The sequence below is a fragment of the Onychostruthus taczanowskii genome, unplaced genomic scaffold (assembly GCF_017590055.1).
Source record: "Onychostruthus taczanowskii isolate IOZ18803 unplaced genomic scaffold, ASM1759005v1 scaffold50, whole genome shotgun sequence".
NCBI lineage: Eukaryota > Metazoa > Chordata > Aves > Passeriformes > Passeridae > Onychostruthus > Onychostruthus taczanowskii.
Window position 1 is genome coordinate 1,253,370 of NW_024502569.1, and position 21,892 is coordinate 1,275,261.

Consider the following 21,892-nt stretch of genomic DNA (forward strand, 5'->3'; position numbering starts at 1 on the left):
AAGCTGTGCATTAACACCCCACATGGAACCCTTAAGTCCTTGAGAACAGCAGCACTATTTAATTAACTTAAGCTTTAAATACTGTCTAGTAATAGCCTAAATTAGCATGGTGAAGTAATAAAGAGCATGAATTCAGTAATTTTTGTAGTACCATGGCACCTAGACACAACACATAAAAGACTTGCAGCACAGATATTGTTGGTTTTCTATTATCATTATTCTTATATTGGGAGGTTGTTTTTTCACTTTTTCTTATTACTTGCATTTATTTGGATTTTTTTAAGCTTCAGTGGCTCCCTTCAGTCTTACAGCACATGTGGGATATCCCACTTTCCGAAAAATGGCTACATCAAAGCAGATTAATGCACCTAGGCTATCAGTGTAAAAAAACCAATTCAGCATTTTTATTCGTATTTGCTACAATTTATTTTGCTATTTTAAAAATATCACATATCAGTTTAAGAGGCAAAAGATACTTGTTGAAAGCTGAAACTTTTCCTTTTATTAAAAAAATAGTCCAAGTAATATCCTTTACTTAAACAGCATTATGTAGGCTGAGGCAAACCCAAGAGTGTCAGACAGCAAGTGAACTTGCTTTATGAAGGTATAATCCTTCTAAACAAGGTGTTACATGTGATTTACAAGCAACACCAAATTATTGCTCGTCCTCGCTTTCTTTTTTCTTTGTAAGCAGTTGCACTGAAAGAAAATATTTGGTGTAAGCACACCACAGCTAAAAAACACTCAAGCTAAAAAAAAGAAGCCAGACAAACACTAAGATGTATAGATCAGAAGGCAGAACATATATGTTCAAGGTGGAACTTGGCAGAACATGGAAAAAACATCTTTTTCCTTCAGCCTTGCCCATCTGTGATTAACAAACAAATACCAAGCATGCAGCACCTGTGTTCTCTCTTCTTAATATTAGCTTACAAATACTGCAAAGCAGCTCTGGTCTTACACATCTTCCAAGGCAACGTGTTGTCTTCCTGAAAGGCCAATGTATTTTGTATGGATCTAAAGATGGATTTGTGGCTGTCAAAGAATCCATCTGGTTTCTAAAGCTGAACAAACATTGCTTTATTAAATAGCAAAACAAAAATATTTGACTTAGAAGTAGACCCACATGTAATCAAGCACTGACAACTAGACATTTGCAACACCGTTGGTATCTCAGCACAACATTCTGTGTATGACTTTGGGCATCAGAGTTAGAACATTATGTCATCCAGCCCATCCTCCATGAACTTCTTGTAAATTGCCATAAACTTTGCAACAAATGCTTCCAGATGATAAATGGCTTTGCTGCCCAGTTGCAAGCGGTGTTCATAGAAGGCTGCCATCTGTGCGACTTCTCCTTTCAGTTGTCCATCACAATTATTTAGAAGTTCTGACAGGAGACCCTAAAATGGGAAAAAACAGGGCATTATTTGAAAAATTTGGTCTTTTTTGTTAAGAGGATAACCTTCGTTCTCCAAAAATAGCCAAGCATTAACCAATAGTTCACTCATTAATCCAACAGAAAATATATTCATTTACTGGGATAATTTATGCCTTGATAAAAAAAAATTAATCAACCTCATCTCCAAATACTATAACCTCTACTGCAAGTAGGAACATGACCTGAGGAGAATTCCTACCAAGACAGCAAGTGTATTAAAACCACTTAATTCTATCTTGACAGCATCAAGCACAAAGAGAAACAACATTAATAAAAACCAATGAAAGGTTATTTAGAATTTAAGTGTCTCTGTCTGTATTTATGAATGTATTTATGTGCAGACATACAAGACAACCTGACTTCAATACTTTAGTCATTACAAAACCCCAAAATGCATTATTTTAGAGACAGCAATAAAATCATCGCAAATCCATCTCAATTAAAACAGCCAGGATTAAGTGAGAAGTATCTCTAGACCATTTCAAGCTTATGAAGAGGGAGTGAGTAGAGAACATGCACCTTTTTCCTCTCAAAGACAGCAATGAAGGATCTAAAACCTACTGTAAGAAAGGAAAGTTAAAGAAGCATCTAAGTACCAAAACCATAAGAAAGCAGAAATTTGTTAATGTGAAAAGAAATTACGTTTGACAGCAAAGCAAATAGTACTAGGTTAAGATGCAGACATTATTTTTGATTTTCGTTCTACTGTAGGTGTCTTCAGCATCCTTTCATCCTCCTTGAAATAAAAACATGCACATCCCACTTGCTTTTTATCTCCCAAGGTGACATCTGTCTTTGAATAGTCCTGCTGGTCTAGAATCCTTCAGCACACCTCTCCACAAAGATACAGCAAATAATTAACTTATAACAAGAAAACTTTTATAAAGGAAAACCAATCATATCAAGATTAGCCCACAGAATTACATAAATCATTAAGGTTGTGAAAGACCACCAAGATCCTCAACTATGATGTAATACAGTAAGTGGCCTCAGAATTGGACCAAGAATGTCCTCCTGTATTTTTACTCAGCTATGATGTTGTTTTTCTTTGACCACTGAAGAGGTTTTACTCTGTTTGGAAAGGACACAGCTTTTCATCAATATCTGGATAATTTATGATGTTTTGGTGTATTTTAAAAAAAAGGCTTTAGTTGAGACAGTCACAGTATTAAAATTTATAGCACATTAAGAGCTAGATAGTTGAATTACCTTCATTATAATCTCAGGAGGGATGCAGTGAGTCAGGAGTTCATAAAGCCGTCCACGGACTTCTAAAAGCCTGTTGGAAAGACACCGCAAAACATGAGAAGTATGACCCCAAAGCATACTAATGTCTTTTCAAAACTAGTAAAATACAGTGCAGGAAAAGAGGGAATCCAAGCAATGTTTCTTTTCTGCTTTTAGTTTTTGGGTGTTATTTTAAAACCAAAAGCATTGCATGAATCAATTTCAATTCAAAGGCTGCATATCACCTTTTACTCAAGATAAATGACACATACTCTAGTTACAATAGTCTCAGTTAATCTAGAAGCTACAAGGCTCTTTCAGTTTGTCTCAGGATTGTCTCCCTTTAATTTTTCTTCATATCTAAGTTATTCATGCTTAAGATTAGTGACTAATTTACTACAGCCAGAGAGTTCCTTTATGCTGTTTTTCTGTCTTCATTGTTTATAAGGGGTAAGACAATTAGGTGGCAGAGCTGACACAATTAGCCAAACCTCAGCTTTTGAAAACAGAAGGGCAGATGCTACATGCATTTAAATTAAGTGACATTTCATGCAAGTAATACATGGAACAGGCTAAAAGGATCAGGCTTTGGGTATGACAGTGAGATGGACACAGGAGTTTGGGTATGACAGTGAGATGGACACAGGAGTTATCTCCTAATGTGCTCAAAAAAAGCAACGAATTCTCACTTCCAGATCTTTTACAAAGGTGCTTTATGCTAAAGATGGTCAAAGAGAAACTTTACGTAAAACAAACCAGAACGACCATACACAACCAACACCCCACACCAAAAAAAAACCACCAAAGTGGAAACTACAACATGCAACTCAGCCTATGGTCACTTTAGATTATTAAGCTTTTACAGGGAAAAACAACAGTTCTTCAGTTCCTGATACTCATTCAGCCTTCTCTGGCAATTTTAAAGCTCAACTCCTCCGGCTGCAAAGTACCAGCTCCAGTAGAAACATGGATAATTACACATAACTGGAGACAACACATTTTTGAATACAACTTTTTTTTTCAGATTCCAGAGTACATGCAAAACATCATTAACAGCTATTAACAAGTGCATTCACCTACCTTTGTGGTGTCTGTTGACCAACAATAGCATTTGCAGTTTCTCTCAAATAAACTTCCCAGTCCATCTCAGGAATGTCTTGATCAGCAGTAAAAGGATACCTAAAAAATAATATCTTTTTAGAGATTATAATTTAAGCAAATTGTTGCCTATTTTAACAAGTCCTTAGAAGCAAGGTCATTTATGTGTCTGACAGTAGAACTTACATTAATTTTTGCAGTGACTTACTGTTGTACTCTGCAGGACTCACACATAAGTAGTGCTTTCCGAAGATTCCTGCCAGATTTCTCTGCAATCCTTTGAGCCAGTTCCTGAGGAAGAGTCAGGCCTTCTTTCTTACACACACTGGACAAGACATGGCAGATCTAGACAGAAAACAGATAGCAGGGAGTAAAACATTTACCAAACTTCAGGTTTGCTAAAAACTGTAAGTTCAGCACCTACAGATGTTCTGCTAGAAAGATTTCTGGACCAGAGCTGGACCAGTCTTTCATAAGCCATGCTTGAAAAATCATCCAGCACAAAGGAAAACTAAGTCATTATGTGAAAATAAAATGTAAGTCCACAGCAAGAACTTATTAGATAAGAATTTTATAGTAACTTATTTTTGCCTCTGTTTCAACATACATCTTCAATGCTGGGAGCAGGCACTCGTACAGCCAGGCATCTGCTTTGAATGGGTCCTATAATTTTTGACATTGAATTGCAGCAGAGGATCAACCTGCAGGTTGCCATGTACTTCTCCATTGTTCTTCGCAAAGCATGCTGAGCGTCTTTAGTAAGTTTGTCAACTTCTGTTAACAGCACCACTGTAAAAAGGATTAAACATAGTGGGGTTCTGTATTATTATCAAATCTTTCTAAGAAAAAAACACTTTTGACATACAAGCAATAATACCTAAATAAGTGATAACACACAGAAAAACACAGCACGGTTCCACAGGCAGGAAAATAAAAATTAAGATTACTTGCAGGCCTTTTTGACTGTACAATCTTCATGCAATATACAGGTACAAACAAAACAGTGAATGTTCAAAAAGCATTTTGACTGGTTTTAACTGTTTAACTCACCTTTAAAATCTCGCTGAGTACTTGTCTCAAGCTGCTGGGACTGTGCCACTGTCTTCAAGAGCTCCTGAATTACCACACGGTCATTGTTTCCCGCATCACTGTACCAGGAATTTGAATAAATCTTGTTTTAAAACTTTATATTGCATATAAAATACATCCTCCAAAAGTCATCTAAATGAGCAAGAATGCCAAAAGAATTCAGAAGCTGTTGAGTTAGAATTAAACTAATACCCATATACTTTGTTGAAAGTTACCTCCTCTATAATAAGAACAACCCAAAGTTTATGCAGGCACAACTGGGTTAGTAGCACTTTATTCAAATGTAGTAAAACCATTGTTAAATATTTTATTAATTCATTAAAATAGAGCTTATTTTCTTCAGATGAGAAACCTAAACTTTTTTTACCTAGTTTGAACAAGGACACACAATGTGAACCATTTTACTCATTATGGGAAGAACAATTAAGCCTAACCCTGTAATAGGATGCCTGACTCAAAGGACTGATGTAAATGCAGGGTTTTATTCTGCAGAGCCCTTCCCAGAAATTCACTTCCTCTCCCTGTTGGCCATTCACCCCATTCCATGTTACTCAAGATGCACATGACTTCACCATTGTTATAATTCAGTCAAACTTCATAGGCCATTGCACAGCACAGAGGTTTACTGTCTGGTCAGACAAACATGACAATTGCTCAGTCATTGAAAGCCTACAAATCAGGATATTAATCTTTAATCAAAACTCAGCACTTTTGTATTCAAATTGAAATATAATTATTTTATGTTTCAAGCTCTAAGTACTCTATACAGAGTAACAGGAAAAGTGCTAGTAGTATCAGATTATCACAACTTGATTGAATGGTCACACATTTGATATCACCAAAATGCCATATTCAAGACAGGGATAACCAATAAGCCTCAGCTTTTATTGGTAATTAGCTGATAATTATTTGTGTCTGTATTAGAATACTAGCAGATACTCACTAATCAATAAACAGATTAGCTGAAGAATGAGTTTTTAGAGAAGACCTGGCAATGCAGAATAACTTCTATACCACAAGGCAGCATGAGCTATGGTTTAGCAGTGACCAACACCACCCAGTGCACAAGGACATTCATTCACTGTGATTTAAAGCAACATTATGTGGTTTCAGGTAAATACAAGTATTTGCTTTGGGTCTCCAAACTATCACCAGCAATTTCATAACTGCCAAAGAAGATGAAGATAGCTCCCACTAGAGCTTCTGTTGTTTAAATCAGTATCTGACCTCACCCAAGACAGGATCCACAGTATTTTATGGTGGTCTTTCCCGTGCTCTAAACACTTTATTTGGAGAGTTACAGGGTAAGCCTTTCTTTATTTCAAATTCCTTAATTTTTGTATTTGTGAGGGAACTAACAATATGGAGGTCTTAGTTCCAGTAGAAGTTCTTCATTTCAATGAAATGGTGAGATCTGTCAATCCAGAATTGTCTCAGCTGCCCATTCCTCAATATCAGCACGCTTATGTAGCCAGATAAACAGAACATTTCTGCCTTAAGTATACACCAATCCAAATTTTTGTTTATTCAGAGTTCAATTAAAAATGCTCTCCCTGCTCTCATTTGCAGACCAAACCCATAGAGCATTACCTAACTTGCTCAGACAACAAATCAGGCAATCAGTCCTTCATACACCCAGGCTGAAGGGACTCACAACACAGCCAGTGGCTTACCTTTGAAGTGAGGCATTTTCACTGCACACTTACCTTGGGTTAACTTCAAGGTGATAATTACTTGCAATGGTGCTTATTTCAATCTTCTTCTTAGAAGGTGCCTGCGTAGAAAATAAGCACATTAAGTTTCAGAAAGTGTTTTAAAAATCTCTTAGAGCTTACACCTGGCTAAATCACAGGCAAAACAAGAGTCTCAGAGACCAAAGAACTCTGGAGACACAGACTTGCTTATCTCCTACGGTCCCAGCCCCACCTCCAAAGAAAAAAAGGAACACTGACACATCATCCAGCCTGTAAAATAGCAATAGTAGAGATGCTATTGTCCAAAATGAACTGTAAACAATAAATAAAAAAAACCTACTCTGAACAAAGAAACCTACACCACAAGAACAGCCAACCAGGCACAGAAAACAAGACAGAACCCCACACCTTAAAGGCCTGATGAACACCTGGAAAATAATTTGTTTGTATAACCAAACTGGTATGATTAATTACATAATGTTGAATATACTGTAGAGTGCAAAATAATAATTAAAAAAAAAAAATTTAAAACTCAAATAACTACAAAGGTCTCACAACAGAAATATGTCAGTATTCCCACATTACCTTACAGGAGATGGGAAAGTAATTTTTTTTACCGTTATACTCTGATGCTCAATCCTCAGTTTCTCCACTCCTGCACCATATAATTCCCTTAACAAACACATTATTCTTGTCTTTTTTCCAGCTCCTGATGGTCCATACACCAACAGATGAGGAAAGTCACCACACTGAACCTGAACAAAAAGAAACAAGATCAGTTAGCTACCACAGTATTTTCCTTATCCTAATCCTTCCATTTTCACCCAAGTTTACATTAAATGTCTTTTCCAGCTCCATCACAACATAGCACCTAGAACTAAAACTGCTGAAATCCTTTCCTGCAGCAACATTTCCTATAGAACATCATGATTTTCTGACAGCCACATGAAACTGGTTTAACTTCAAACACCTCACTGCTCGAAAAACACCCCAAGCAAACCAACAACAAAACAAACTCCAAAAACCCCACTCCAACATTTACATGCTTCCCACAGTTACTAGAGTGACAGCTGTGAGAAACACATAGAAAAAAAGGGTTGAAAGAAAGCTTAAAGCAGATACTTATATATATAGCTATGACATACATATACATATATATTTATATGTATGCATACACACACGTTTAGGAGTTTGCTGGAAAGCTAAAATGCATTACTTGGAGCACATCTGATCACACCCCACGGAAGGCACGTTCATGAGTTAGGTATCCCTCATCCCTGAGGAAGTGCTTGCGCCAGTCGGCACATCTGGCAGGGGGAGTAGTCCTGACTTTCATTCCCAGCTGCTCGCCTCAAAAATGTCTGCAAATCTTAGGCAAACAAGCCAAGCCCTGCTCTCGGGGACACGGAAACCAGCAGGAAGAACGTGTGCACACCGCTTCTCCGAGCCGAGCCAGATTCCCCGCAGCCTTTCCCTCGGCACCAAGGTCTCCCTCCCAAGCAGGGCGCGATGCCGGGGCACTTCCCGCGGCACGGAAAGGCAGGGCCTGCACGGAGGGAAAGCTGCCGACCCCGGCCCCACAGGGGCAGCGCTACGGGCCCGGAAGGAATCCCGGTTACAGCATGGGCCAGGTTGGAATGGACAACAGCGGTCCAACCTCCCAGAGCACCGGGTACAGGATTGCATCCAGAGGGTTCCCGACTATCTCCAGTGACGGGGACTTCACAGCCACTCTGAGCAATCCGTTCCAGCGCTCGGTCACCCGCACAGTACAGTTTTCCCCCTTATTCAGGCGCAATGCCGACTCCGGGGGGATTCTCGCTGCGGGGAGGAGAGGACCGAGAGGACCGGGAGGCCGCCGGGGCCCCGGGCAGAGTCCGGCGGGGAGGGCGCGGGGCAGGGCAGAGCCCGTGCCTCACTGACCAGGTTGCGGAGCCGCGCCGCCTGCTCGCGGTGGAAGTCGAGGCGGCCGAGGGCGCAGGGCCGGTGCTTGTCCGCCCACAGGCTCATGGCGCTCCCAAAGCGCGCGGGCCGACAGCGCGAGGCGCGCTCCGTACGGCGGCCGCCAAGGGACAAACCCCGGCGGCGGCCCCGCCCCCGCGGCGCCTCAGGAGAGCGCGGCGACCGCGCCCCAGCCCGGCCCGGGCGGGGTTCGCAGTGGCGGCCGCTCGGGACTCGCCGGAGCTGCGGGGCTCTCCCTTCTGGAGGGACTGAGCCTCCTGAGGCTTGGCAGCGGCAGGCGCTGTGCTCCCTGAAGGCTCTGACAAAAGAGCCCCTTACCAAGCGCTGCGCAGCCCAAACCAGCGCGCCGCCTCCCCGTCGGGGGAACGAGCCCTCCCAGCCCCGTGTGAAATCGTTCCTCTCGTGGCTCATTTGGAAGAATCACAGGATCAGTTAGGTTGGAAAAGACCTCTGAGATCCAGCGTATGACCCAACACCATCAACTCAACCAGACCTTGGCACTAAGTGCCACATCCAGTCTTCCCTTAAACACCAGGACTGACTCCACCACTTCCCTGGGCAGCCCATGCCGATGTTAAATCACCCCTCCTGTGAGGAAATTCCTCCTCATGTCCAACCTAAACTTCCCCTGGAGCAACTTAAGACTATAAAGACTTGGTCGAGGGAGTTTACAATGATAATTTGGAATGTGCAATCTCCAAAAGCCCATAACACCTAAAAAGGCTTTATTGATATTATTTACAATATTAATATTTTAATTTAATATTATTTTTAATTTATTATATTATTATCTTATTATTCTTTGTATTTGTTGTTATTTGGTGGAGTCATCACTGTTATCTTATTGACAATGTCCACTATGATGTGATTATGTTCATCTTGCCATTTTATCCATAAAACTATATCTCTCTATTCTTTTACTTTACTTTGTTTTATGGCAAAAAAAAAAAAAAAAAAAAAAAAAAAAAAAAAAAAAAACCCCCATTTTTCAGAAGGATTTGGGTTATTTTCTTCCCTTTCGCAAAAACTTTTTCCGCAGCCTCACTACAAATTAATGAGTTGCCCATAATATACGTGTCATACAGTGAATTTTCAAGTTCCATCTGTGTGTGTGGCTTTGTGTATATATGGAATATGTATGCAATATATAGTACACAAAAAATAATAGACAGTCTCATTTGGCTCTTTGTCTTGTAGCCCTAATAAATGAAGCATATGCACAAGTGAAATTATTTGGAAGTAGAATTCCTTGAAGTAATGAAACATGGACATCTATATACACATGAATAGTCTGAAATGTGTCAGCCTTTTTTTTTTTTTTTCCTTAAATGATTTCTGTGGAAAAAAAGTATGGGGAAAAAATGTTCATGTGACTGTTCATATTTTATCAGGTCTGTGTGTACCTTTATTCACACAGAAAGTATATTGCAGGTAATGGCTGCTCTAACCTAGACATTCAAGTTACTCACGATATTCACGAAAACCTGCTGGGGGCACGAGGTAGCAGAGCACTTTTCATCAATACCATGTTACCTGTTTGTCTGAAATAGTTCCATTACTTGCTGTCTTATGGACATTTGTTAATCAGTTTCATTTGCAGATTGCCATGAATTAGCAAATCCTACAACTACCTGACAGGAGCGTGTAGCCAAGTGGGAGTCGGCCTCTTCTCCCAGGCATCCCGCAGCAGGACAAGGGGAAACAGTTTAAGCTGCAGCAGAGGAGATATAAATTGGACATTATAAATTGGACAATAAATTCTCCACAGAAGGGGTGATTAGATACTGAAATGGACTACCCAGAGAGGTCACTGGAGTCACTGTCCCTGGAGGTGCGTAGGGAAAGGCTGGGCGTGGCACTCACTGCCCTGGTCTGATGGGCAAGGAGGTCTTGGGTCATAGGTTGGACTTGATGGTCTCAGAGTCTTTTCCAATCTAGTTGAATCTGTGATTCTCTTGGTACTTCTTTGTCAGCACTGCCCTGGTGCATGACTGAGTCTGAGAAAGCTGCAGCAGCAGTATCTTACCCAGTGCCTATCTTCTACCCAGCACCACAGGATGTCCTGCTCCTCTGCCCTTTGCTACATTTACATTTTGGGGTCTACAGTGTTTCTCATGTGTGGCTGTTCTCTCTGCTCCACACCAGCCGCTCTTCAGAGTAATCTCTGAATTTGACCAGTAATTTATTTGGTATTCTCTTTGGTTAGCTGTATTTATTACTTGCCTTTTTTTGTTTTTCCAGATCCATGGCTCATTTGCCTGACTTTTTAATCATTTCTGAATGATGTGCTGCTCTTCTTGTGTCTATCAATGTCACTTCATTGCAACTTCTTGATAACTCCTTATAACCTACACAGTCTTTCCAGCCCCCAGAGAGCTTTTGCTAACTCATACCAGCTTGCAGCAATTGCTTTGACAGGTATTCCATGCTTTTAAAGTACCAGTGGAAGCAAATCCTTTTTGCATGAGGTCAGACATAAGCAGATAGGACTGAATCCAGTCTTTTAGATTCTTTCAGCTGCTGAAGAGATCAAGGAGTGAAGACATAGCATGTCTGAAAAGCCCTAGGCTCTTTTTTTTATTAGCTCTATTCATTATTAAAATTCCATAAGATTTCTTCTTATCCTGCAAAGAAAATCTTGGAAATTGTGCCCTACCTCAGCAATGCATTTAAGCATGTGCTTATACCTAAATGTTCAGGTATTTTGTGCTATAGCAAGTAATTAGGCCATTGAATGAAATTAATTTGTTAAGTAAAATCTTATCATTGCAGTTGTGGTACTTCATATCTGATTAAAATGCTCTACAACACTTTGATTTTCTGCTTCATTAATTTTTTAACTTCACTATAAATCTAAACAAAATGAAATAACTATCTAAAATGGAATGGTTTGGCCAACTGTATTACAAATAAGTTAATGTGAATAATACAGGAGACTCTGGCAATTTCAGCTACAGTCACAATTCACTCAAACACAAAGACTTTTAGAATATGTCTTCACTCATTTTCTTCAGTCCAGCAGAAAGGTCAAAAGGTAAAATGACTTTTCTGCATGAGTAAACTAGACAATATATCTGAAAATAGAGATTTTAACTACAAATAGCATTTTGAGCCTCTTACTACCAGCAGCCACATTATCAGAAAGTGACACAATGTCAGGTACTGTAAGAGAAGCTCTATCTTATACCCAAATTGAAGCAATACTGTAAGACCTGTGTCTAAATGTATATATGTGTGTATATATATATATATATATGTATAATTTTTTAACATCTTTAAACCAATTATTAGAGCATTAGAACAAACACTGACCTCCTAAATAAATTTACAGCATGATTGGTGCTAGCAATCCAAGTGAAAAGTACTAGTACCATTTTGCTGTACAATGACTTGTATTTTTCAAACAGAAGACTTTTTGGTATCCTTTGATCCTTCAGGCTGCTCATCTGACTGAGATAGATTTTTCTTTTCAAATATTTCAGCAGATCACTGCCACTCTGTTGGCTGTCACTCTAGGTTATGTCCCCATCAGAGCACCTATATTGCTGCAAGTAAATTGTAGTATGTCAAGGAAGACTGGATTACTAATTAAAAAAGAGACCATAATAAAGTGACATCTATTCTACTGGTGACATGCTGATGTCATGCAGATTGAATTTGACAGTGGGAAAAACAACTAATGGTGACAGCCAAATAAAAATCTAAAATAAGATTATCTCATGTAGATTGACAGCACCAAAGAAGCTGCTTCATCATAACAGAAGTAAAACCAAGAAATCCTTTTTCTTCAGGACTCTGATGGTTTATCTTACAATCCTTTATTTAATCTGGAAAATTAAAGTAATAAAAACCTTATAGAAGTTTTCCATGCAGGGATGAGGCTAAAAAGGTGCAAGATACTTCTTTATAACCATTAAAACTGTATTCTGGAAAAGACCATGGAGTTAATGTTTAATTAGAGGATACATCCTGTGAATTAGTCATTACCGTAAAGTCTTTTGTACATTTGTCCATCTGGAAAAGATTTAAAAAAGCCCTTTCATAAAGATGTTGAAAGGTGAAAATAATTAGGTGTGTTAAAAAGAAAAAAAAAAAAAAAAACACCCAGGACACTTGTTCTGATGTAATTGGTACTTCTTCATGTTCCAAATCTTGCTGCTTAGAACCAGATCCTGCTCAGCTTCCCTAGTCTTTAATGTACCTGGAGGAGCCAAGGAAAAAAAGTGAGGTATGTCTTGCTGTTCTTATGTCCCTTGTGGCCTCAATTGTGCATAGCTGTGCAAACCTAAGACCCTTTTCTTTTCCAGCAGTAAGAATTGTCCAGCTACATGTTTACAGCAAGATTTACAGCATAGTTAATCATATTAGAAAAACATAAGGAAGCTGTTGACATTGTTGAAATAGCCTGAATATAAATTCAAACATGCATCTGGGGACATGTGGGGTTACAGATCCATTCTTCAGATGAACTTCAGCTATGTTGAATACATGCCCATTTTTCTACTGAGAGTGTTGTTAAAAACCATTGGCTGTTTTCATATGTATTTTGGGCCTTTCCCCTAAGGATTTATAAGGTCACTGACTAAAATACACACTTATATTCTTCAATTTCCACCAGCCTGCATTTTGCAAAACAGAACTGGAACAGAAGGGAAGTTCTTGTCACTAACGATTGCAGATTTGAACTTAAGTCTCCCGAAAGTGTTCTAAACATGACTCAGTAAGTTAAGAAATATTTGTCATTCTTTTCAGAATGCATTCTACATAAGACACAAAAGTACCTTATGAAAACTAGTCCATAAGATCTTTAAAGAGTGACACGCTGCAAGATATTTAAATATATAAATAAATGTGATGCTTGTCCTGTAATTAGAAATCAGTTTTGTGAAGGTGTTGACGTATGATATTTATTGTCTTTTTCTAGATAAGGGTAAATGTCACTGACAGTGGGCTGAGAATTATTTTTAAATGTAGGTGTTTTACTTCCATTCTCATCAGGACTTGACCTAGAATTTTTTTTTTATTGACCTGAGTTACTTTTACAATGAAAAAAATAATGACAAATAATGCACTTTTGCAAAAAAATTAGATGAGTGTAGAGGAAAGAAGTTGCATCCTACATATCTTTGCCTGTTATATCCTAATTTGGTGAGGATAATAAGTGTTTTTTAGATTTATAACTTTTTGATAACTTTTTTTTTAATTTAAGTTTTTCTCTTAATGATAAATGTGTCAGCTCCTTTGAATTCATAGAATGCTGATAAATTAATTTCAGACACCTCCGACCACATATTGGTGTATTTCCAAAGATGACAATAAATATAGCATGTAAAAATCAGATTTCTGTTGAATTCCTATAAAGTAAGTTACTAGAAAACAATGTTATCCAAACTTGTGTCTATCCTGTGCCACTGGAAGACCACATTGTTTGTCCTAATCATGGTTTTCATACATTCTATGTATAAAACATTCTATGTTTTATGAACACAGTAATATTTCACATCTTGGCTATCATAATTTCATCTCCTATAAAATCAACAACTTAGACTTGTAAAATCTCTTTTATTCACGCTACAGCAGTCTTGCTCATGTCTCCTAATTTGTCTTTTCCCTTGTAGAGTAAATACATTTTTGTTGAATCAATGGGCATACCAAAGCTTTTGAATTTTTATTTTTCTCCAGAGACTCTGTTTTCAGAAGAGCTTTCATCTTATGTTTAATGTCAGTTCCCATAAATTTTGCTAATCTTTCAAGTTTTGTTTTGATGTCAGTCAGTTATCAGAGGTTTACTCAGACTTACTAGCTAATTCTGAGGCCAGCCCTGTTCATGTGTCAGTAGGCAGAATCTTAAAAGCAGTGTATTCTCACATCCTCACTGTAAATGTGTTTCTATTATAAACACATATATAACAACATAACAAGCTACACATGCTACACTTCCTAGTTTTATACATTAAAATGTCCAATACACAATGACAAAGGAACTCTGGAGTAGAAATGTAGTTTGAAAAACATTTACCACAGATTTATCCGTCTTTGGTAACAGGAGACTTGTGCACATAACCCTGTTACCTAGCTGAGGTCTTGGAAAATTACCACAGAGCAATACACACTATGAAAAGCTATTAGTATTGATAGATCTTCATACAGCTCTATTGCTATTGATGTGAATGGGAATGAAGCACAGTCCCAGAGCTCCTGGTGCTGGCAGGTTTTACCAGCGGAGATTAAGTGATTGACTTTCTGTTCTTCAGCATTACAACACTCACTACAGTGACAAAACTGCTGCTTTTCTTTTTGTCAAACAAAAACAAGGACAGCATCATCAGGTCTTCTGATCGTTCCTCTGGTTCTTACATTTCTTACACAAGGACACTTTAAAATTAGTGGGGTTTTTTTAAGTTGGCAATGCAGAACCCAGGTCTAAATGCTAAGCATACCTTGAGAAACAGACTATTATGCTGTTGAATTTAAGGAAAACAAGACATAGTAGATTAAATATTTTGTTTTTGTTCTCTTCATCTACTTTGTCCTTCCACTTCTTCAGGTATCAGTCTTAATTTACACTTCCATACAGTGAAGAGATCTCATTTTCAACTGTGTGAAGAGCCTCTTTTCAAGCTTTAGTGCAAGTAGAATTGAGCTTATATGAATGATTTGCTGTATTCATGACAAAGCTGTTCTCTTATTTTGTTTTGACTCAAATGTCTCTCATCTGGAAGAGCCAGCTTAAACCAGCAATGTATGCAGGTCTTGAAGAACAATTAAGTCCATCCTTCAGAGATGCAGTAGTTAAAATTTATGGATTATTTTCTAGCTGTACAAATGTGACAGCACTGTTCGTGATGGAGAAATAAGGGAAATAGGCTAACAATTCATATATTTTTTAAATTGTACAATGAGAGACCTCCCAATTTATAAACAGTTCTTTAGGTCAGTCCTTTATAAGGATACTGTGGATGTGAGTAGCATTGAAAGCACACATTGTCACTTTTCCTGCCTCCTACAAATTTTTCCTTTCTGGAACCTGCTTGTTTTTGTTTTGTTTTTTTTCTAGCATGTCCTCTGCACTTAGGTGTCATTCCTTTTATCAGTCCATAATATCCTTGTGTGATGGCTAATTAGACATCTGTATTAGATGTCAAAACTGTGAGAAATTCTTTGTCCCTTTAAGATAAATTAATAAGCTTGATAGGAAAGAAGTGAAGAGCAAGATCAGTGTATCTTACCTCTTTGGCTGCCACTACATCTTTTAGGACCTGGCCAATGGGTTCCACTGGAGTGCTCTAGACGTACTACCTGCAGATCATGTCTGGAAGGCTACATATACTTGTGCAGTTCTACTTGTGCAAGTGGCTTTTTCTTGGTAATAACGAAAACCTGTAGTAGTAAATGAAAGCAGAGAATGTCCACTCTCAGTAAATTGGATGAGCTGTCATGAAAGATTATGGAGGAAGACACCAAAATGTTTGCTCTCATCTATGGGACATGATGAATTGTGGGCTGAGTTGCATCCCACCAGAGTAATGTTTTCATAGAACGAGGTGAACATATGGATATCCTGGTGTGTGACTTATGTGCATATGGCTTGTTTAGGGGCATGAAGGACCTGCCAGGGCAGTGCTGAAGGAGGGGGTAGTGTGAAGGAAGTTGGAAATGGTTCAGTCTTTCTACGCAGCCTGTTAGAAACAGCACATGCTGTCCTCCAGAGTGTGCTTTGGCATTGGCTTAGGAAGTATTAGAATGGGCCAAAATTATGCCAAGGAACATGCTTAGCCTTGGAGAGTATGAATGAGCAGGGGTGTAGTGCTGACACACTTTCTTTGGCCTTTAACACTTACCCATGTAAAGGAACGTGAGTCTTGTGTGACTTGCTGGTCCTAGCAGTCAGCAGTACTCACTGGCCAGCCTGGTGATGGCCTCCTGGAAAACCTTCAGCACTGCAAGCAGACTGCTTATGTTGCTTCTGGCAGCTAAGGGCACAAAGGTTTTTAAAGGGCACACTTTCAAAGGTTCAAAACAAGAAGAATGTGGTTCTTCACACAGGTCATAGTTACACTTAAGAAGTCCTTGACACAGGATATGGGGGAGGCTAAAACTTTACAGAAGTTTAGGGCCACGTAAACTCACAGAAGAAGATGATGCAGTGTTTATTGGCTTTGTGGAAGCTACATCTGGCACAGAGACTCCCTAAAACAGCATTGTTGAAGTTTGGGAGAATGTTCAGGGAAATTATCACTCTATATTTGCCCCACTTATATAATCTGTCCTGTGTACCTCCTGTGGCTGCTGTCAGAGACAGGATGCTGAGCTGGAGTTGTCTGGTCCAGCTGCAGTGCTCTCCCATATTTATCTTCGGTCTCATCTCCATCACTGTGTATGCCTCCAGTGAACTCAAGACATACAGAGCCTGCTGCTCGGACTGCTCATTATTTTTCTGTTGATTTCTGTGGGGATTTAGTCCAGACAGGATCTAGTCATGTATTTTTTCAGCACCTGTAGAGCTAGGGCATTTTGTCACCATAAGCTTTCTGCTTAGCTTAGTAGGCTCTTCTTAAATTTTCTATCATTCTCCCACTCAAGCAGAGCAGACTATTTCTTCTAGGAAGCAGAAATTTGGCTTTTTAGCCCATTAGTGCCTCTCTGCTTGTAAATTAGCTTGCCTCCAGAAAAAAAGCTGCTGTAATTCTTTAACACTGCCAGGCAATAAACCCTTCCTTTCTCTTGTAACTTTTCCTGTCAGCACTTTGTTTATCTATTCCAGAAAATCTGCCTCTCTAAAGCTTTGTTAGTAGCCAGTGGAAGAAGTCTAGGGCCTATTTGCATTCTGCATCAGTGTGCAGTGTCTGAGCAGCAGCATGAAGTGTCTGCACTTAGCGTGTCAGATATGTCACAGCTTTTCAATTTCAGCTCTGCTACCACTTTTTACCTGCAAATCCTTCAATAGGCCCATATTCTAGAAAATAGAGCTGTAATTTACTATGACATGACTTCTCCTATTAAAAATGAGTACATCTGTTCACTCAGCTATGGGTTCCTCAACACCCTCCAGTAGCAGCATAATTAGAGCTCTGATTGCAACCTGCTAATGATTCCTCCCCCAAATATCTCCCAATCTAATTTTAAATGCGACATAACAAATGGTGCTAATAAACAACAAGGAGAGAACATGATAAGGGTAAATGAGTTAGAGCAGTATCACAGAGGAAAATTTATTTGCACAGATACAACAGTGAACTCACAAGCTTATATAGGCACTAGATGTTTAAGACTGTGTAAAACGACATAGACATGAGATACATTCAGGACCATATCACTGGCTTTATCTTGCATGCTGTGCCTTATCTAAATCTTGTTAATGATGAATATACAAACAAAATGTGCTTCTGTTTCTAATAGAAATTTTCATGTATTTTTAGTAGACATCTATAGTCTTCATCTTGTTCTACGAAGTATACCATTATTTCAGGAAAATTGTTTTTATCTAATTGGTGATTGTCAAAACAATTCTGAGATCTTCCACTGACTTCAGAAGGCAGTTGATCAGCTTCACTGATCATGTGAAGTCCATCCTCTATCTGTAGTCAGAGAATCCCTGAGAAACGTCAGATATGCAAATTTAAATTATAATACCATTACAGCTTCTGGTACTATTACATGTTTTAATTTTTAAATCAATATAAAAATGGGAGGGATTTTTATCACAGTGAAGGAAATAGTTATTTTTTTCTTGATTTCCATAGGTTCAGGATTTTATCTATAATGTACAAAGAAACTTTAATTTACTAGATTTAAAATCTTACTAACTTTGTAATATGTTTAGTAATATAGTGGAATATTCATTCTTGGGCAATCCAGCTGTTCTGCTAAATGTTACAGAAGCACCCTCAGGTAAAGTGTCATTGCTTTCTTCTCCCTTTTGGTTTTGCATCTTGTGTTTGTCATTGAATGCCATATGGTGCAGGTTCTTGACATCATTCATCAATATAGCATCATGCACTCTGTTCCCCGTTGTACATGCTGGTGTCAGCCATCCTGGCGTCAGAATAAAGGGATTGTCCAAAGGTTTTTTGATTCCAACAATCAAACACTGTTGATTAATTATTTATGTAAGCTTAATTATTTCCCATTACATTTATTAAAAAGGTAAAAAAATAAAGCTATTTATATCTTATACATCAAAGAGTAAGCAGATTGCCCAAAAAGATAAGAATCATTCTTCCCAAGCAGTAATTGATAAATAGGTGGGTGGTTAAGAACAGAGCTTTTTCTGCATCTTGCAATATCAGATACCGATCAGAGATTGAAACAAGATTTTATCTGTTGATCTGCTGTGTTTCTAATGTAGAATCTTATGTTTTTTAAGCCTTGGAATTATATTGTAGGTAATTAAGAAACACACAGGCATGCCAGAATAAGTTATTCTGCAATACAGTCATCTTTATTAGGATTGCCAAGGAGGAGAGGAGATAAAATTAGCAAAATTTACACTTTGTCAACATTGTAGAAGTTACAAGATTCTATAGAAATATTTTGAAGGTATTCAGTAGGATATAAGAGTTAAGAAAGTAATAACATTTTTTTCTCATTATTTAAATTAATGTAGATCTACTCTTAGGACTGATTATATGATATTTGATTATGTCGTCTTTTATTTTTATATGTAATGAGGAAATCCTGGATTTTAAAATCACTTCTATTACGTAGTGGTTCATTTGGTTTTTGTGGCATCATGGTCATCACATTTGCCTATCATGAAAGGTGCTTTGAAACTGGATGGAAACACTGTGTTTTGAGGGAGCAAAATCATTCTGACTGTAAGAGAAGATCACGTTCATGACCACCTGAGGATTGTAAGTGTGTAGGACCTGCTGAGTTGCATCCCAGAATCCTGAGGGAACTGGCTGATGTAATTGCCAAGCCACTCCCCATCATATTTGAGAAATCATGGCAGTCAGATGAAGTTCCCAGTGACTGGAAAACTGGAAACATTTTACCCATCTTTAAAAAGGTTAGAAAGGAGGACCTTGTGAACCAGCAACCTGTCAGCCTCCTCTCTGTGCCTGGGAAGGCCATGGAACAGATCCTTCTGCAAGCTGTGCTAAGGCACATGGAGGACAGGGAGGTGATTTGAGACAGCTATCACGGCTTCACAAGGCCAAGTTTACCAACCTAGTGGCCTTCTCCAATGGAGTGACTACATCAGTGGACAAGGACAGAGCTATTATCTGTCTGAACTCTTAAGCTTCTGACACTGTCACCCACAACATCCTTCTCTCTAAATTGGAGAGTGAAAGATTTAGTAGGTGGACTATTGAGTGGATAAGGAATTGGTTGAAAGATCACATCCAGAAGACAGCGGTCAATGGCTCAGAGTCCTGATGGATATCAGTGTTGTCCCTCAGGGTTCTGTACTGGGACCAGTGTGATTTAATGTTTTTGTTAATGACATAGAATTATGGAATCATAGAATCATCGAGACTACAAGATCATCCAGTCTACACAGCAGTATCACTGTAACCCCCAAACCACTAAACCAAACCACCCAGTGCCAGATCCAATGCCATTCTAACCCATCCAGGGATGGTGACTCCACCACATCCATTGGCAAACTATTCCAATACCTGAGCACCCTAAGAGTAAACATTTTTTCTACTGTCTGAATCTCCCCAGTCTCAGTTTAAGGACATCTCCTCTAGTTCTCTCACTGCAGGCATGGTACAAGAGACCAGACCCCACCTCACTACAACCTCCTTTCAGGGCAATGAGGTCCCTCCTGAGCCTCCTCTTCCCAAGACTTAAACAAACCCAGCTCTCTCAGCTGGGGATTCTTTATTATATTAAAATAAAATGCAAAGATGCAATCTAATTCAAACCTATGTAAATTCAAATTTTCCCACTGATTAGAATGGAGGATGTTTCAAGCAGTCTTCATGCCACTGCAAGTAGGGTAAAAATCCCACAGATTTTGCAGAGAACAGGAGATGGTTTTCAAAAAATTGGATTAGACAAGACAGCAAAGAAATACAGGCGAGAGATTTTTTTCTTCCCTTTCTTCAACTAGTTTCCATCCCTGTTCTCTTCCCCTCTGTCCCAGAATATAATATTCTCTTGTACCTAACTCTAACGTGATGTGCAGAGGAAGGTTTTTAGCCCCTCGCTGCTTCTCCAGTCTAGCAAGGTTCCGTAATTACTCTTGAATCCCAAATACCAAGTTCCTTTGCCTGTGAGCTTGGCAATCACACTGATTTTGGTGTCTGGGAAACCTTGGTACAACAAGAAACTAAGCAGAATTTTAGGCCAAATGAAATATCAGTTTATAATGTAATTTTGAAAATCTGCTGATATATGCAGTCTCAGGGCAAATTAAAACCTCAGCAGGAGTAATACCATGCTGTGCAAAAATATTGCAATTGATGCTTCTATTTTTTACTGTAATTGTCTGAGACCCTCAGGAGAATACATACCAGACTCCAAAGGAAAGTGCATTCGTAAGCTCTATAAACTTGTGTTTTGAACAGCACAGGGATGTGAAAAAGAAAAATGACACTTCATGAGGTTCTGGATGAGAAAAACAAATTAGATCCTTCTGTTATAGCTGCTGCTAGTCATATACTCATAGGTTTGTTTTTGTTTAAAACTAATCTAAAGTGCTCTTTTATTGTAAAAATAAATTATTGCTCATAAAAAAATTTCAGGAGGTGGATGTTTTATTGTCATGGCTGACACAAGAATAATGTGCAGCATGAGAAGCTTCCTACTGTGACAGAATTCAAACGTTAACAAAAATTTAAGTACTCATCTATAGTATAGAACAGCAGATTTTATTGCACTGCCCTGAGTGATCAGGTCATTTCCCCACAGGTAAAGTGATACAAATCTGGCTGCAGCTGTGTATGTTCCTCTGGTCCTGTCTTTACCTCCTGCAAGCATTGCCTCACGTCCCCAAGCCAAACAGAATCAACCCTCTCTACAATCAGAGAAGGCAGCAAGTTGTGAGCCCTTTGAGGCCTTTTTCTTTATTTCTCTGCTGTCCTCTCTCTGGACTAAGGTATTGTATGATTCAGAGACAGTTCTGTGATGTAAATTCTTGTCAACAACCAAGGGAAGCAGTCAATCAAATTCTTTTTAAAACCACCACAGAGGTGTTGAATTTCAGCAATGTTGATCTAAGTTGCTCCTGGTTCTAACCAACCTGAAAAAATGCAAATAATCTGCCTTGCTGTGCTTCTGCTTCCAAGATTAAAATAATCCCATTAAAATATAAATGTTATGATGGTGCATACTAGCCATGTTTTAAAAGATCCAGTGACACCTCATATTTTCTGGAGCAGCCAGTCCTTCTGAAGTGAGAAAGGTGGGAGTCGCACAACTGCTGACA

General features: G+C 38.7%; 1 protein-coding gene across 2 annotated transcripts; it reads right to left on the minus strand.

Moving 5' to 3' along the window:
• Window positions 1-411: 411 nt before the first annotated feature.
• RFC3 (replication factor C subunit 3) lies at window positions 412-8,597 on the minus strand. Of its 2 annotated transcripts, XM_041416095.1 has the most exons (10): window positions 8,473-8,595; window positions 7,167-7,304; window positions 6,562-6,629; window positions 4,817-4,914; window positions 4,374-4,555; window positions 3,975-4,111; window positions 3,749-3,847; window positions 2,651-2,720; window positions 2,209-2,275; window positions 1,342-1,403 (listed from the first exon to the last, which is right to left on the minus strand). In XM_041416095.1, the coding sequence occupies exons 1-9, from the start codon at window positions 8,557-8,559 to the stop codon at window positions 2,255-2,257; spliced, it is 900 nt and encodes a 299-aa protein (XP_041272029.1). In that variant the 5' UTR covers window positions 8,560-8,595; the 3' UTR covers window positions 1,342-1,403; window positions 2,209-2,254. The 2 variants fall into 2 exon arrangements, with proteins under 2 accessions (XP_041272028.1, XP_041272029.1); XM_041416094.1 differs by lacking the exon at window positions 2,209-2,275 and having other exon boundaries at window positions 412-1,403; window positions 8,473-8,597.
• Window positions 8,598-21,892: the final 13,295 nt, after the last annotated feature.

Bases quoted from the DNA above. Each gene is read 5' to 3' on its own strand.
- RFC3 (XM_041416094.1), bottom strand. From the start codon at position 8,559: ATGAGCCTGTGGGCGGACAAGCACCGGCCCTGCGCCCTCGGCCGCCTC. The intron at 4,915-6,561 runs GTAAGTGTGCAG...TTCCTGGTACAG, and splicing joins CACCTTGAAGTTAACCCAAG to TGATGCGGGAAACAATGACC. The intron at 4,556-4,816 runs GTGAGTTAAACA...TCCTTTTTACAG, and splicing joins TACTCAGCGAGATTTTAAAG to TGGTGCTGTTAACAGAAGTT.